The sequence below is a fragment of the Rhinoderma darwinii genome, chromosome 1, assembly GCF_050947455.1.
Source record: "Rhinoderma darwinii isolate aRhiDar2 chromosome 1, aRhiDar2.hap1, whole genome shotgun sequence".
Lineage (NCBI taxonomy): Eukaryota > Metazoa > Chordata > Amphibia > Anura > Rhinodermatidae > Rhinoderma > Rhinoderma darwinii.
In genome coordinates, this window is record NC_134687.1 from 305,731,157 (window position 1) to 305,747,520 (window position 16,364).

The following is a 16,364-nucleotide window of genomic DNA, read 5'->3' on the forward strand; positions in this document are numbered from 1 at the left end:
ACACACAAATGAAAATAAACGTTTTTATTAAAGCACTAACATCTTTAACATATAAAAAAATTATTTGTGATGACACTGTTCCTTTAAGCTTTGACTGTCTTAACTTTCTTTTTTTTTTTTTTATCTCAAAGTAATGAAAGCAGCTGATCCCAAAGTTGTTGCTACCATTGATAAGCTTCTAGAAGATGCAAAAAAAGGAAACCAAGCAGGTGGACAGAAGTCTGAATTTTGGTAAGAACTTTTTGCAAATTGGCGGGGGAGATGGGATTAAATATATGGAAACTTTTAACACTTTCAAGGCCAAGGCATTCAGATGCCTGAATGACCACCGCAAAATTTCACCTTTTAGAATGCCACATTCTAAGGCCCCATGCACATGAACGTAAAAACGCCCGTAATTACGGGCCGTAATTACAGCACGTTTTTACGGGCCCATGGACTTCTATTGGCCACGGGTACCTCCCCGTATGCTTACGGGAAGGTGCTCGTGCCGTTGAAAAATATAGAACATATCTTATTTCAGGCCGTAATTACGGCACGGGCAGGCCCATAGAAGTCTATGGGGCTCCCGTAATTACGGGTGACTACGTGTGTGTGCACCCGTAATTACGGGAGCGTTGCTAGGCGATGTCCGTAAATAGTCACTGTCCAGGGTGCTGAAACAGTTAAACGATCGGCAGTAACTGTTTCAGCACCCTGGACAGTGACTTCCGATCACAATATAGAGCAACCTGTAAAAAAAAAAAAAAAAAGACGTTCATACTTACCCATACTTACCTGCTTCTTCCTCCAGTCCAGCCTCCTGGGATGACGTTTCAGCCCATGTGACCGCTGCAGCCAATCACAGGCTGCAGCGGCCACATGGACTGCCGCGTCATCCAGGGAGGTCGGACTGGATGTCAAGAGAGGGACGCGTCACCAAGACAACGGCCGGGTAAGTATGTATTTCTTTTACTTTTTCTGCGGGAAGGGCTGCCGATTGCTGCAGTGCAATTTTGCAGCGAAAACGTGCCCATAAATACGGGTGGAATACGGGTGACACCAAATTGGCAGTGTGGACAGATCTCCTTTCGCTTTCCCTGGTTGATCCTTGCACCATGCCTAACTCTAGGGATTCACTTGGCTACAAAAGCTTATTATTGTAAGCTCCAAATAATACGCAAAATAACATTTGTGGCCTTTCAACAGCAATAGGCAGGATTTTTCTGTCTTGAATCTAATGGGCACAAAGCACCAGTGTACAGAAAATTTGTATTGTAGGCATGGGAGCAAATATGGCTCCTAAATTTTTAGACTGCGGAACCAAAGGCATCAAAGTGATTCTTTTAACCTGAAGCCTTGCGGCATGGAGTATTTAAAACAAGCACTGTGCCATCTAGCTAGGAAAGCGCTTCCTTGCCATAAACGTGACACTTCTGTCCAGAGCGGAGAGAGGGTCAAAACAGAGAACATTTTGTTTCCCAATCTTGATCATATATACTAGTCCTTCTCAATGAATTAGAATATCATCAAAAATGTGTTATTTCAGTAATTCAATTAAAAAAGTGAAGCGCATATATTCTATAGATTCATTACACACAGAGGGATCTATTTCCAGCATTTTGTTCTTGTAATGTTGATGATTATGGCTAATAGTTAATGAAAACCCAGAATTTAGTGTCTCAGAAAATTAGAATATTAAATAAGCCCAATTTCAAAAATTATCTTTAATAACCGAAATGTTGGCCTACTAAAAAGTATGTACAGTATATCCGCTCAATACTTGGTCGGCGCTCCTTTTGCATGAATTACTGCATCAATGCGGCGTGGTATGGAGGCGATCAGCCTGTGGCACTGCTGAGGTGTTGTGGAAGCCCAGGTTGCTTTGATAGCGGCCTTCAGCTCGTCTGCATTGTTGGATCTGGTGTCATCTTCCTCTTGACAATACCCCATAGATTCTCTATGGGGTTTAGGTCAGGCGAGTTTGCTGGCCAATCAAGTGGAGTGATACTGTGGTTATTAAGCCAGGTATTGGTACTGTTGGCAGTGTGGGCAGGTGCCAGGTCCTGCTGAAAAATGTAATCAGCATCTCCATAAAGCTTGTCAGCAGAGGGAAGCATGAAGTGCTCTAAAATTTCCTGCTAGACGGATTCGTTGACTCTGGACTTGATATAACGCAGTGGACCAACACTGTTGCTCAGTGGTCCAAAGTCCTGTTTTCAGATGAAAGTCAATTTTGCATTTCATTTGGAAATCAAGGTCCCAGAGTCTGGAGGAAGACTGGAGAGGCGTCAATCCAAGTTGCTTGTGGTCCAGCGTGGAGTTTCCACAGTCAGTGATGGTTTGGGGAGCCATGTCATCTGCTGGTGTTGGTCCACTGTGTTTTATTAAGTCCAGAGTCAACGCAGCCGTCTACCAGGAAATTTTACAGCACTTCATTCTGGTTCCACTTCCTGAATGCTGGAGCAATGGCTCCTTTCTCCAGCATACACTCTGCCGTGAGAGGCTCAGCGCAGGCAGGCACGATGTTGTGACCTCATCACGTCGGTCTGTGCTGAGTCACTCACAGCACAGACCAGAGGATAAGGATCAGCCACCCGTCATGGGAACGGGAATAGGTAAGTAATTAGTTTATTATTTTTCTATTAGGCACTATAAGGCATTTGACTGGGTATGGGAGGGGGGCTGATATGGTGGCATTTATAGGGGCATTATATACTGTATGGGCGGCATTCTACTGTGTGGGGGCAGCTATGTGGGGCATTCTACTGTGTGGGGGCAGCTATGTGGGGCATTCTACTGTGTGGGGGCAGCTATGTGGGGCATTCAGCTATGTGGGGGCAGCTATGTTGGGCATTCAGCTATGTGGGGGCAGCCGTGGGAGGCGTTGCATATACGGTGTGGGGGCAGCCGTGGGAGGCGTTGCATATACGGTGTGGGGGCAGCCGTGAGAGGCGTTGCATATACGGTGTGGGGGCAGCTATGGGGAGCATTCTACTGTGGGTACAGCTATGGGGGTATTATGCTGCATGGGGGAATTTGGGCATTTGTGGGCATCATACTGTATGGGGGCATTGGACTGTGTGGGGGGCACTATGGGAGCATCATACTGTGTGGGCTGAACCGGGCGTGTATGGGCGGAGATGGAGTGGGATTAGAGGCGTGGCTTAAAAGAAATTTTTCGCTACGCGCCGCATCGATTGTCCCTCTTTCAGATACTTGAAAGCATCTGACTGTCTACAGGGGACGCTGTATAGCACTGTCTACAGGAGGGGGCTGTATGGCACTAATTACAGGGGGCACTATCTACAAGAGCGGGCTGTGTGTAGCACTCAGGGGAGAGGGACCTAGTCAAAAGTTTGCTATGGGGCCCAGTGTTGACTAGTTACGCCCCAGATAAAGCCACAATGTGTTTCCACTGCAAAAATCGCAACATTTGCTATTTGTTTCAGGTTTTACCGCCCCACAACAAAATGGTAACAATTCCAGCCGCTTAACTTGACATGCTGCGGATTAAAAAAACACACTGCAGGTCAATTTATGAACTGTTTCTTAGCTGACTTTTATTTTTTATTTTCCCCTGCAGCATGTGGATGAGGTTTGTTCAAATCACATTAACTTTGCTGCTACTGTAATTTCTACCGCTTCTCCGCACAGAATTCCGTTGCGGATATTCAGCAGCGTTTGCGCTACATGGGAACCCAGCCTTATGCTTTATTTCCACTGTGGCAGTGCTGCAGTAGAACTGAACACTTGCTGCCAGGTTGCCTTATGAAATAGACCTGATCACTGAGGGTTCCAGCAGTGTAGCACCCTGTAATACGAGAACTCTTCCTTCAGAAAAGGATTGTCCAAAGTGGACAACTGCTTTAGGACCAGTTCACACAGTTTTTTGACGCGGAAAACGCGCCAAATAACGTCCGAAAATGTCTCCCATTGATTCAATGGGAGGCGGAGGCGTTTTTTCCCACGAATGGAAATACCGGCTCGCGGGAAAAAGGGACATGCCCTATCTTCGGGCATTTACACCTCTGACCTGCCATTGACATCAATGGGAGGCAGAGAAAGTGTTTTTTGCCCGCGGTGCTCAATGGTTGCAGGGAGAAAAACGCCACGAAAAACTCAGAAAATAGGTGTGCAGGCAGAGCAAAATCTGCCTCAAAATTCCAAACGGAATTTTGAGGCACATTTTCTGCCTGCAAAAAAACTCAGTGTGAACCCAGCCTTAAATTGTTAGTCCAAACCAGAGGTACAGTTCATTACTATTTTACAAAATAGTAGGGAATCACTGAAGTTATTATTGTGATGGTGTCACTTTGCTCTAGGAATGGCTTCAAAATAAAGGAGGGTAGAAGGATGTTCAGTTTCCTTGCCACGGGTTATCAGTAGTCAATCTGTGTGGAGTTTAAATCCACTTCCCCTCTATTTCCTATTATGGATTGAAAAACACTTCAGGATGAAAGTTTAGAGAAGGTCCAGAGGTGTAGCTAGGGGTTTAGCACAGGGTAGGAGAAACATGTGAGTGGGCCCAACCTAGTAGCCCCCCCCCCCCCCAATGCCTTTTTACAACTGCAGAGGCGCATCCTAGTCATAGTGGGTATCATTGTGAATGAGCAAGAGTGCTGTGCTGTACTGTATACGCTGCTATATTATCCATGATTAAAATTGGGAGCAGTATAAAAGGCTGTCTTAAAGAGGCTCTGTCACCAGATTTTGCAACCCCTATCTGCTATTGCAGCAGATCGGCGCTGCAATGGAGATAAGAGTAACGTTTGTTTTTTTTAAAAAAACAAGCATTTTTGGCCAAGTTATGACCATTTTTATATTTATGTAAATGAGGCTTTCTAAAGTTACAACTGGGCGTGTTTAAAGTAAAAGTACAACTGGGCGTGTATTATGTGCGTACATCTGGGCGTTTTTACTTCTTTTACTAGCTGGGCGTTGTGTATAGAAGTATCATCCACTTCTCTTCACAACGCCCAGCTTCTGGCAGTGCAGACACACAGCGTGTTCTCGAGAGATCACGCTGTGACGTCACTCACTTCCTGCCCCAGGTCCTGCATCGCGTCGGACCAGCGAGGACACATCGGCACCAGAGGCTACATTTGATTCTGCAGCAGCATCGGCGTTTGCAGGTAAGTCGATGTAACTACTTACCTGCAAACGCTGATGCCGCTGCAGAATCAACTGTAGCCTCTGGTGCCTATGTGGCCGACACGATGCAGGACCTGGGGCAGGAAGTGAGTGACGTCACAGCGTGATCTCTCGAGAACACGCTGTGTCTTTGCACTGCCAGAAGCTGGGCGTTGTGAAGAGAAGTGGATGATACCTCTATACACAACGCCCAGCTAGTAAAAGAAGTAAAAACGCCCCGATGTAACGAACACAATACACGCCCAGTTGTACTTTAGAAAGCCTCATTTACATAGCTATAAAAATGGTCATAACTTGGCCAAAAATGCTCGGTTAAAAAAAAAAAAAAACAACGTTATTCTTATCTCCATTGCAGTGCCGATCTGCTGCAATAGGAGATAGGGGTTGCAAAATCTGGTGACAGAGCCTCTTTAAGTACATTACACATGTATAGCCTCGTTTAAATGCTATCTACTACATTATGCAAAAGAGTAGAAAAGGGGACTATTACATTAAAGGGGTTGTCCGAGATAACAGAATATTTTAAATAACACCATTAAATCATTGAAGTTAAAAAAAATAAAATACATTTGTAATATACTTACGTTTTCCAAAGTGGCCCGTTTCCAGATCCTGCCGTCGGGAACTTGATTGTTGACGTCTCTCTCTGCTCCGGCTCTGCCGCGTTGTTGATCTTGAATTCTTGACGGGTACACGACACGTCACTTGTGACGTGGTGTATATCGGCTTGTTCTGTTGTAACGCACATGCGCAGCCCCTGCTGTTATCTCGAGAAAAGCAGGGACCGCGAGAACAGCAGTGACAGCGCATGCGCGTTACTGCATGTGAAGCAGAAGAAGCCGAACTACACCACGTGACAAGTGACGTGTCGTATACCATCCGAGGTCTCTCTGGTGCGAGACCATGTGATCGGGATACGACATGACAGTGGAGGCGGCTGAAAAGGTGACGTCAGAGCTCAAGTGACCAGAAGGAAGAAGCAGCCAGAGCGGAGAACAGAAGCAAGATTGCACAGGTAAGTATATTATGCAATTTTTAATATGTGTAATGTATTTCTAAATGTACTTAAAAAAAATAAATCTCGGACAACCCCTTTAAGAATGATTAACAGGAGAGGACACGGCAGCCATCTCCATATCAGAGACACGTCCTAATCTATAGAAGTTTAATAGCCGACTATAATACCAGGTCAGCAGTATATCAAAAGGACATACACATCCAAACCAACTTGATACTTTAAAGCAGTAGACTAGCCAATTATAAGCAAGCAGAACATTGGCACTAATCCATCACATAAACCTTATCATATACAAATCCCAGAAGCGGAGCAGGTGAGCGGCTAGAAGTACATTCACAATTAGGCCTACAGCATGCAATTCTTCTAATTCCAATAGAAAACCACTTTAATATATTCAGAAAATACATTAAAAAAACATGTTACTTACCAAGTCTATGTCCACGTTGGCTCAAACTCAAAAATAATCATGTGATCCATTTTTCAAACTGATACAGGGATGTGGGGGTTATATACAAGGATGATGGCTGGTATATACAGCGATAATAGGGGGTTATATACAGGGATGATGGGTAGTCCAGCCATCAACCCTGTATAACTTCAGAACTGGATACATCGGGAAGGGGTGCTTGCTCACCTTCTCGTCACGCAGGCAGGCTTCGCCTGTTTCTGGCGGGCAGCGTTAGAAGCGTGCACTAGCAGACATGCCTAGCATGCGCGCACGTCTGCCAGCTTGAATGACTGTGGCCCCGCACAGTCATGTGAGAAGAAGGGAGCGGAGGGCCCCACCATCTCAGTTGGCGTAGGGCCACCTCCCCCGATGCCACCCTGCTAGCTACGCTACTGAGGTCACATCCGTGTGTGGAACTGATTATTTCAGCATTCCAAAGAGGTTCTGCTCAGTTATTGGAAATATCTGACACATCAGTCTGGCCCTTAACCCCTTAAGGACGCAGCCTAGTTTGGGCCTTAAGGCTCAGAGCCCATTTTTCAAATCTGACATATTTCACTTTATGTGGTAATAACGTCGGAATGCTTAAACCTATCCAAGCGATTCTGAGATTGTTTTCTCGTGACACTTTGGGCTTCATGTTCGTGGTAAAATTTGGTCGATATATTCAGTCTTTATTTGTGAAAAATTGCAAAATTTAGAGAAAATTTACATAAAATAGCATTTTTCAGAATTTAAATGCATCTGCTTGAAAAACAGACGGTTATACCACCCAAAATAGTTACTAGTTCACACTTCCCATATGTCTACTTTAGATTGGCATCGTTTTTTGAACATTATTTTATTTTTCTTGGACGTTACAAGGCTTAGAACATAAACAGCAATTTCTCATATTCTTAAGAAAATTTCAAAAGCCTTTTTTTTGAAGGTACCAGTTCAGTTCTGAAGTGGATTTGAGGGGCCTATGTATTAGAAACCCCCATAAAACACCCCATTTTAAAAACTAGACCCCTCAAAGTATTCAAAACAGCATATAGAAAGTTTTTTAACAGGAATTAAAGCAGAGTGGAAATGAAATTTGCAAATTTCATTTTTTCTGCTGAATTTCAATTTTATTCAATTTTTTTCTGTAACCGAGAAGGTTTTACCAGAGAAATACTACTAACTATGTATTGTCCAGATTCTGCATTTTTTAGAAATGTCCCACATGTGGCCCTACTGCGCTCGTGGACTAAAACACAAGCCCTAGAAGCAAAGAAGCACCTAGTGCATTTTGAGGCCTCTTTTTTATTAGAATATATTTTAGGCAGCATGCCAGGTTTGAAGAGGTGTTGAGGTATCAAAACAATGGAAACCCACCAGAAATGACCCCATTTTGGAAACTACACCCCTCAAGGAATTCATTTATGGTTTTTGTTATTTTGGCCGCACAGTTTTTTCACAGCACCTATTTGAATTGGGCTGTGAAAGGAAAAAAATGATATTTTTTCCAATAAGATGTCATTTTTTATCAAAATTTCTTATTTTCACAAGGAACAACATACCCCATTTTGTTGCCCAATTTGTCCTTAGTGCGGCAATACCCCATTTGTGGTGATAAACTGCCGTTTGGGCCCATGGGAGGGCTCAGAAGGAAAGGACCACCATTTGGCCTACTGGAGCTTTTCTGGTGCGAAGTCATGTATGCAGAAGCCCCTGAGGTACCAGTAGAGTTGAAACCCCCGAGAAGTGACCCCATTTTAAAAACTACACCCCTTAAGACATTCATCTAGAGGTGTAGTGAGCATTTTGACCCCACAGGTACTGTGTAAAAGATAATGCGCAGCAGATGGTGCAGAGTGAGATTTGCAATTTTATATATATATATATATATATATATATATATATATATATATATATATATATATATATATATATATATATATATATATATATGGCATGTCAGTGTCCGATATAGTGTGCCCAGCATGCGCCACCGGAGATATATACCCCTTAAATTGTAATGTGCGTTCTCCTGGGTACGGCAATACCCTACAAGTGGCTATCAGCTGCCTGGGCATACGGCAGGGCTCAGAAGGGAAAGATGAGGGGGGTAAGCTGTGCGGAGTGCATCAGGGTAAATTAAAAATCAAGGGATGTATGATACATTTTAAAACAATCTTTTATACAGAGCCCTGGTTTTTCGGGACACGTGTCACATTGGTATATTGTGTTCTTCCTTATCCCCCTCTTATAGCAGACTCTGCACCTCTTTTGACTCTTTCCCTTTCCACCGGTTTAGGGAACTTCTCCTGGAAAGTGTTGCCCTGGTACGATGCGTGTGGCCCCGCTTCCAGAAGTACTGGATGCCCCCCCTTCCTGGTCCCTAAAGATTAGATCTTGAAATTCCAGGAAAGTTCCCCTCTGGCCTGCACATCGACGTAGCACGCACGCATTGTACAAAGCCATCTGTATGATGTGCCCGGCCAGCTTCTTATACCACACCGCATGGCGCTGTAGGGCTTCAGGACTTGATTTGACAAGTCCATCCCTCCCATGTACCTATTGTAGTCCAGGATGCAGTCTGGTTTGGGGGTGGCCTTTCCTTCATATATCCTAAATCTGTAGGTATACCCTGATGCACTCTCGCACAGCTTGGACATCTTCACGCCATACCTTGCCCTCTTACCCGGCAGGTACTGGCGGAATTGAACCCTCCCTTTAAAATGTACCAGGGACTCCTCAATAGAAATACACGTCTCGGGGGTGAATGCTTGGGAAAACCGGGCACTGAAACGGTCTAATAGGGGTCTCCGTTTATACAAACGGTCAAAACTGGGGCCATCTCGGGGTGGGCACGGCTCATTATCAGTATAATGTAAGAAGCGAAGTATTGCCTCATTTATTTATTTTTTTAAGTTCCAGTTCAGTTCTGAAGTTGCTTTGAGGGGCCCATATATTAGAAACCCCTATCAAACACCCCATTTTAGAAACTAGACCCCTCAAAGTATTCACAACAGCATTTAGAAAGTTTATGAACCCTTTAGGTGTTTCACAGAAATTTAGAGCAAAGTAGAGGTGAAATTTACTTTTTTTTTTTGGTCAGAAAATCCTCTTCATACCATTTTTTTTATAACACAAAAGGATTTATCAGAGAAACGCAACTTAATACGTATTGCCCAGATTCTGCAGTTTTGAGAAATATCCCAAATATGGCCCTAGTGCGGTAATGGACTGAAGCACCGGCCTCCGAAGCAAAGGAGCACCTAGTGGATTTTGAGCCCTCCTTTTTATTAGGCACCATGTCCGGTTTGAAGAGGTCTTGTGGTGCCAAAACATTGGAAACCCCCCAAAAGTGACCCCAATTTGGAAACTAGACCCCTTGAGGAATCCATTGTAGTTTTCTTGGTCAGTTTTTATTCTATTTTTAGGTGGCGTGGTGACTAAAAAACAGCAATTCTACTATTGTTTTTTTATTCAATTTTTTTTACAGCGTTCACCGTGCGCTATAAATGACATATTCACTTTATTCTGCGGGGCGATACGATTATGGCGATATCCTATGTTTATAGGTTTTTTTTATGTCTTATGGCGTTTGCACAATAAAATGTTTTGTAAAAAATCATTCACTTTGTGTTACCTTATTCTAAGAGCCAGAACGTTTTTATTTTTCAATCAATAAAGCCGTGCGAGGACTTATTTTTTGCGTAACGAACGGTAGTTTCGATCAGTACCATTTTTCGGTACATGCGACTTTTTGATCTCTTTTTATTCAATTTTTTGGGAGGTGAAGTGACAAAACAATTGTTATTGTGGTACGGTTTATTATTATTATTTTTTATGGCGTTCACCGTGCGGGATAAATAACAAAATAATTTTGTCGTTCAGGCCGTTACGTACGCGGCGATACCAATTATGTATCGTTTATTTGTTTGTTTATATATTTTTATTAATAATAAAGGACTGATAATGGAAAAGGGGGGATTTTTACTTTTAATACTTTTTAAAACTTTTATTTTCTTATTTTTACACAACTTTTTTTAACTTTTTTTTAACTTTATTACTTTGTCCCACTAGGGGACTTGAGGGCAGGAGGCCCTGATCGCTATTCTAATACACTGCACTACATGCGTAGTGCAGTGTATTAGAACTGTCAGCTACTCACTGACAGCAAGCATAGTGGGTCCTGACGTTGTCCGGACCCACTAGGCTTCCGTCTATGGCATAGCCGGACGCCATTGTTTGGTGTCCGGTTGCCATAGTCACCATCGCCGGCCGCTATCGTGTAGCAGGCCGGCGATGGCGGATTAACCCCTAAGAAGCCGTGATCGTTATTGAACGCGGCTTCTGAGGGGTTAATCGGCGGGGGAGCTCCGCGATCGGTCCCGGCACATTGAGCAGTGATAGTCTGCTGTCGGAAACAGCAGCTATCACAGCTCATGAACGCGCCCCGCGCGAACGGCGCCGTGTTTACTCCATGACATACTATTATGTCATGGAGCGCGAACGATGCACTTACCATGACATAATAGTATGTCCTGGAGCGTTAAGGGGTTAAAGAGGCTCTGTCACCACATTATAAGTGCTCCATCTCCTACATAAGGAGATCGGCGCTATAATGTAGGTGACAGTAATGCTTTTTATTTAGAAAAACGATCTATTGTAAACCACTTTATTAGCGATTTTTATCTTTATGCTAATGAGCTTCTTAATGCCCAAGTGGGCGTGTTTTTACTTTTGACCAAGTGGGCGTTGTATAGAGTGTATGACGCTGACCAATCAGTGACCAGTCGGCGTCATACTCCTCTCCATTCATTTACACAGCAGCATCGCGTTCTTACTAGAACACGATGTGCAGCCACATACACAGACATTAACGTTAATCAAGTGTCCTGATAATGAATATACATGACCTCCAGCCTGGACGTCATGTGTGTTCAGAATCCTGACACTTCTGAATCTTTTCTGTGAGATTCCAGCAAGCCACTCGTAATCTCGCGAGATTACGATGTAAACGAGATTTCGTTTCCCTTGCTGGAAATCTCACAGAAAAGATTCAGACGTGTCGGGATTCTGAATGTGGTGACATAGCCTCTTTAATGGGTTTGGATGCTGTATAATAAAGAAAATTGGCAGAACCCATGGATTTTGCCAATGTAATTGACGTTTCAGAAGGACCCCCCCCCCCCATCCCTTTTCATGAAGGTTCAGTTTATTCCTTCACTAACAATTTTTGTGTTTTTTTTTAATTTTTTTTAGGTTCTTGTTTGATGAGGGTAGCAATGAGTATAAATATTATCGTCAAAAGTTTGGAGAATTTCAGGAATCTAAAGGTCAGACACATGTCAAGAGCACGCAGACCAAAAAATGTAAGCAGTCTCCTGAAGAGCTGACTTGTGAGTCTGTGAGGGCCATGCTATATGCAAAGAAGGCACAAGCCGTGAAGAGGAGACTCTACAAGACCTTGGCCTTCTCAAGAAAAAGAAAGCAGGCAAAACTCAAAAAACGTGGCACAAAGTCAACTCCTCCTGTTAAGGTGGAAGAGGTAATCGAAGGACAAGAACTTGTACCAACAAAAGAAACCACAACAGAAAATTCTGCTTGCGAAGTGGAAGTCAAGTCACAGGAAACGGTAGATACCTTCTCTTTGTCTGATGGTACAGACGCTCAAAAAGATGAAGCGTTACCAGGGGAAAAAGAGCCAAAAGAAGCAGATCCACAGATTGTAGATGGTTTGTAGCTAATTCTTCCACATTTTGTGTGCATCCCTTCTTGCTTTTTTCAGTTATTTTGTAGATTGTGTTTTTGAGGATTATTCTCTTTTTGATATGAGTATTTCTGCCTAGCAGTGCCATATTGAGAGACCCCAAATTGAATTCAGTTTAAAGGGGTTGTCCAGTTTTGTTTTTTCATACCGTTGACCTATCCACACGATGGGTTATCAGTATATGATCGGTGGGTGTCCAACACCCGGACCCTGCACTCATCAGCTGTACCGGCTGCCTCTGGGAGCTACGCGGGGGGAAGGGGGGGGGACGTGCCGGAAGCAAAAGACTCCAACCACTGTATAGCGGCAGTACTGCACCTCTGCTCTTATTCAAGTGAATAGGAGCAGAGCTGCAGTAAAGGCCCTTTTTACACTGGCCAATTTGGGCCGATCAACGAGACAGCTCGTTGATCGGCGCTCATTTGCTCTTGTCACAAGGCGCTATGGATGGGGATGAGCGATCGTTACTCTGGTCGCTCGTCGTCCTACATTATCATGTCGGCAGCGCGTCTTCCTGATTACACAGGGAGATGTGCTGCAGACAACGATATTTCACTTTTTTAAAACTATAAGATCAGCAGATGAAAAAGCGTTTGCTTGTTCATCTGCTGATCGCTGCCCTGTTTACATAGGGCAACGAGCGTTCTATGAACGCTTGTCTGCCTGATAATTGCCCAGTGTAAAAGGGCCTTAACCCAGCACAGTGTTATGGAAACCAATGAAAACTACAGCTCACTTGCAGAAAACAAGTCCTCACATAGCTCAATTGACGGAAAACTAAAAAGTTATGGCTCTCTGAATATAACTACACCAATTATTATTTTTAACAATTGTTTTTTTTTCTGTGTAATCGTGCTAAAACCTAAAATATACATTTTGGTATCGTATGGAGTACGCGAACCTCTGTTTTTTTTTCCCATTACACCCCACAAATAATTTTTTCCAGTACATCCCTCATGACCGCACCACAGGAGGTTGCCCTATTGACCTCTATAGGAACAGGAAGACAGAGGTTAAAAGGCCCCTCCCACCACCCTCTTGCCAGTGTTCTTCCTGTCCCTACAGGGTCAGGAGCAGAGAGGCATCGCTCCTGGAGAAAACTCGGGCAGGGGGCAAGATTGGGGAGTCCGTGCACTCCCCCTTCTAGTCCTCCTAGGGCCTAGGCTAATACCCCTCTAATGAGAGGTCCCTTAGCTCCCAACCTAAAACACCTACCTTAGGAATCCTAGGCAGGATTCCGGTAGTGTGTGGGGTTTGGTATTCCCAAGCAGGCTCCGGCCTGGCTGCGTGACCATGCAGAGACCAGCAGCTCCATATGGTTGGAAGCGCCAGCAAACCTCCCCGTAAGCGCCGCATAGCTGGATATCTCAGTCGCCGGCTATGACGCGGCCGCACCTCAATCTAATAGCCGAGACCGTAAATGACGTCTGGCTACTTCTGGTCCGCGGCCATCTTGGAAGGCAGGAAATTCAAACCGCCCGCATTTAAAGGGACACGCACAGGTATGTACTTGTTTGCGGTAATGGAAGTTCCTCGTTCTGACGGAATTCTGGATATGTCCCAGGGTCATGTGAGTCTCACCCTTGGGTAAGGGTTGTGACTCGGTATGTAAGTACACCATACTTTACCTGCCTTCTTTTTTCTTTAGGATGAAGATTCCTCTCAGAGACAAACTGATAAAAAGGTTAAAAAAATGTGCGACTTGTGCGAAAAAATTGCCAGAGTCACATGGGAAACAATTGTGTCAAGATTGTATTGCAAAATTACTAAAAGAGGAACAACCGACATTTATGTCTGAACTTAGGGCTATGATTCGCGAAGAAGTGAGTCAATTAGTAGCCTCCCTCGCCCCTCCTCAAGGAACTCCCTCACACTCCCGGGCAAAAAGGCCACGGGCTGAAGTGGAACAAAAATATTGCCCACCATCTCAGGGGTCTGACTCGGAGCAGGAGTGTTATTACTTATCGGAGAGTGAGTTAGAAGGAGAGGAACTCTTGCCTTCAACTTAATCTACTCAAGAGAAATAAAATGTCTTCACTTCTGAGATGTCGGATACCTTAATCCAGGCAATACGGGAGACCATGGATATTCCCGAAGAAGACCAACCCCATACCATCCAGGATGAGATGTTTGGGGGCCTAACTGAAAAGAAAACAGATTTTTCCGGTAAACGAAAAACTCAAGAGAATGGTAACGACTGAATGGGAGGATTCGGGAAAAAAAAGACCATTTCAAGAGAATTTAAAATCCGACTTCTCTTTGATCCAGAAGACACAATCTTGAGATGAGATCCCAAAAGTAGATGTCCCAGTAGCCAGGGTTGCTAAAAAAAACAAAACGCAATCCCCTTTGAAGATTCCTCTGTTGAAGGACCCCATGGACCGGAAGGCAGAAGGGCTGCTGAAAAGAGCTTGGGACTCTTCATCCGCTTTGATCTCTACGAATATTGCGGCCACATCTGTAGCAAGAGCAATGTTTATATGGTTAAACCAGCTGGAGACCATTTGATTAAAACATCACGACAATATCTATTAGAATCTCTGCCCTTACTAAAGATGGCAACCGGATTCTTGGAAGATGCTTCAGCAGAATCCATTAGATTTGCTGCCAGGAATGGAGCTCTCTCAAATGCTGCTAGAAGAGCATTATGGCTCAAAATGTGGTCAGGAGTTACGAAGTCCAAAAACAAGTTGTGTTCTATCCCATTTACAGGTTCTCTGATGTTTGGTCTTCTCCTGGATAACATGCTGGAGAACGCAGCGGATAGGAAAAAGGGGTTTCCAGACGGGAAACCTAAAAAACCCCCTCAGTTTCTGAGGTTTCGCCAGCAGAGGGAGCCAACCTTACAGAACTACAGCGGGAAAGAAGTCGCTGGAGTCACCCCAAGGGAGGAAGGGGTCGAGGATATCTCCTTAACCCCAATAACTCATTTCAGCCCTCAAAGCAATGACGCCAAGAGTGTGGGGGGAAGACTCCTACATTTTTATTCCAAATGGACCGGAATTACCCAGAAACCTTGGGTTCTAAAGATTATAGAAATAGGGTACAAATTAGAACTATCCTCCATTCCTCCAGAGAAATTTGTAATCACAAAGTACCAAGCAAAAGACCTTCATCAGATCCTTATCCTGGTCGTCCAGAAACTGCTCAAATTGAGAGAAATTACTCCAGTTCCCCACAACGAAAAATTCAAGGGCCACTATTCAAAAATCTTCTTTAGTCAAGAAACCAAACGGTTCTTACAGGACCATAATCAACCTGAAGTTACTGAACAAATGGGTAAAATATTGCAAATTCAAGATTGAGTCTTATCAGTTCGACTATTCCTCTAATAAGGGAAGAAGCGTCAATGTGTACAATCGATTTTTAAAGGATGCATACTATCACGTCCCTATCCACCCCGCTTACCAGAGATTCCTCAGATTTGCGATTTCAGAATGGTCCTTCCGTTCTCCACTTCCGGTTTGTCTGTCTCCCCTTCGGCATTTCCTCCGCCCCAGAATTTGTACAAAAATGACAGCAGAGATTATGGCATTCTTAAGTCAGGGCCTAGTAATTATCCCATATTTAGACGATTTCCTGTTGACAGCAGATACTCAGTCTATCTTAAACAGTCATCGGTGACAGGTTCTTTCCCTACTGCAGGAATTGGGATGGATAATCAACTTCCAGAAGTCAAGTCTTCCTCCCCAAAAACAGAAGGTGGTCTTAGGAGTGCTACTAGACTCCTCCCTTCAACATTCCTTCCTCCCAAGAGAGCAACAAATACTTCTACTGACCGAAGTGAGGAAATTTGGTGGGGGGGGGGGGCTCCTGTTCCATAAGGGAAGGAATGCGGATGTTGGAAATGATGACTTCTTGCATCCAATCTATTCCGTGGAGTCAATTTCACTCCAGACCCTTACGGAATCTGTTCTTGTCCCAGTGGGATCGAAAATAGGACTCCTTGAATTCAAGGATTCAGATTTCCGAAACCGTGAAATCATCTCTCCATTGGTGGCTCTGCACAAACAACATAA

General features: G+C 44.1%; 1 protein-coding gene across 2 annotated transcripts in view; it reads left to right on the forward strand.

Moving 5' to 3' along the window:
* Window positions 1-16,364, forward strand: part of LOC142648710 (SURP and G-patch domain-containing protein 2-like) — an 89,314-nt gene that overhangs the window by 41,624 nt on the left and 31,326 nt on the right. For both annotated transcript variants that reach the window (XM_075825469.1, XM_075825470.1), the window contains exons 4-5: window positions 132-231; window positions 11,838-12,310. In XM_075825469.1, coding sequence (XP_075681584.1) covers window positions 132-231; window positions 11,838-12,310 — 573 coding nt within the window. The remainder of the gene's footprint in view (window positions 1-131; window positions 232-11,837; window positions 12,311-16,364) is intronic.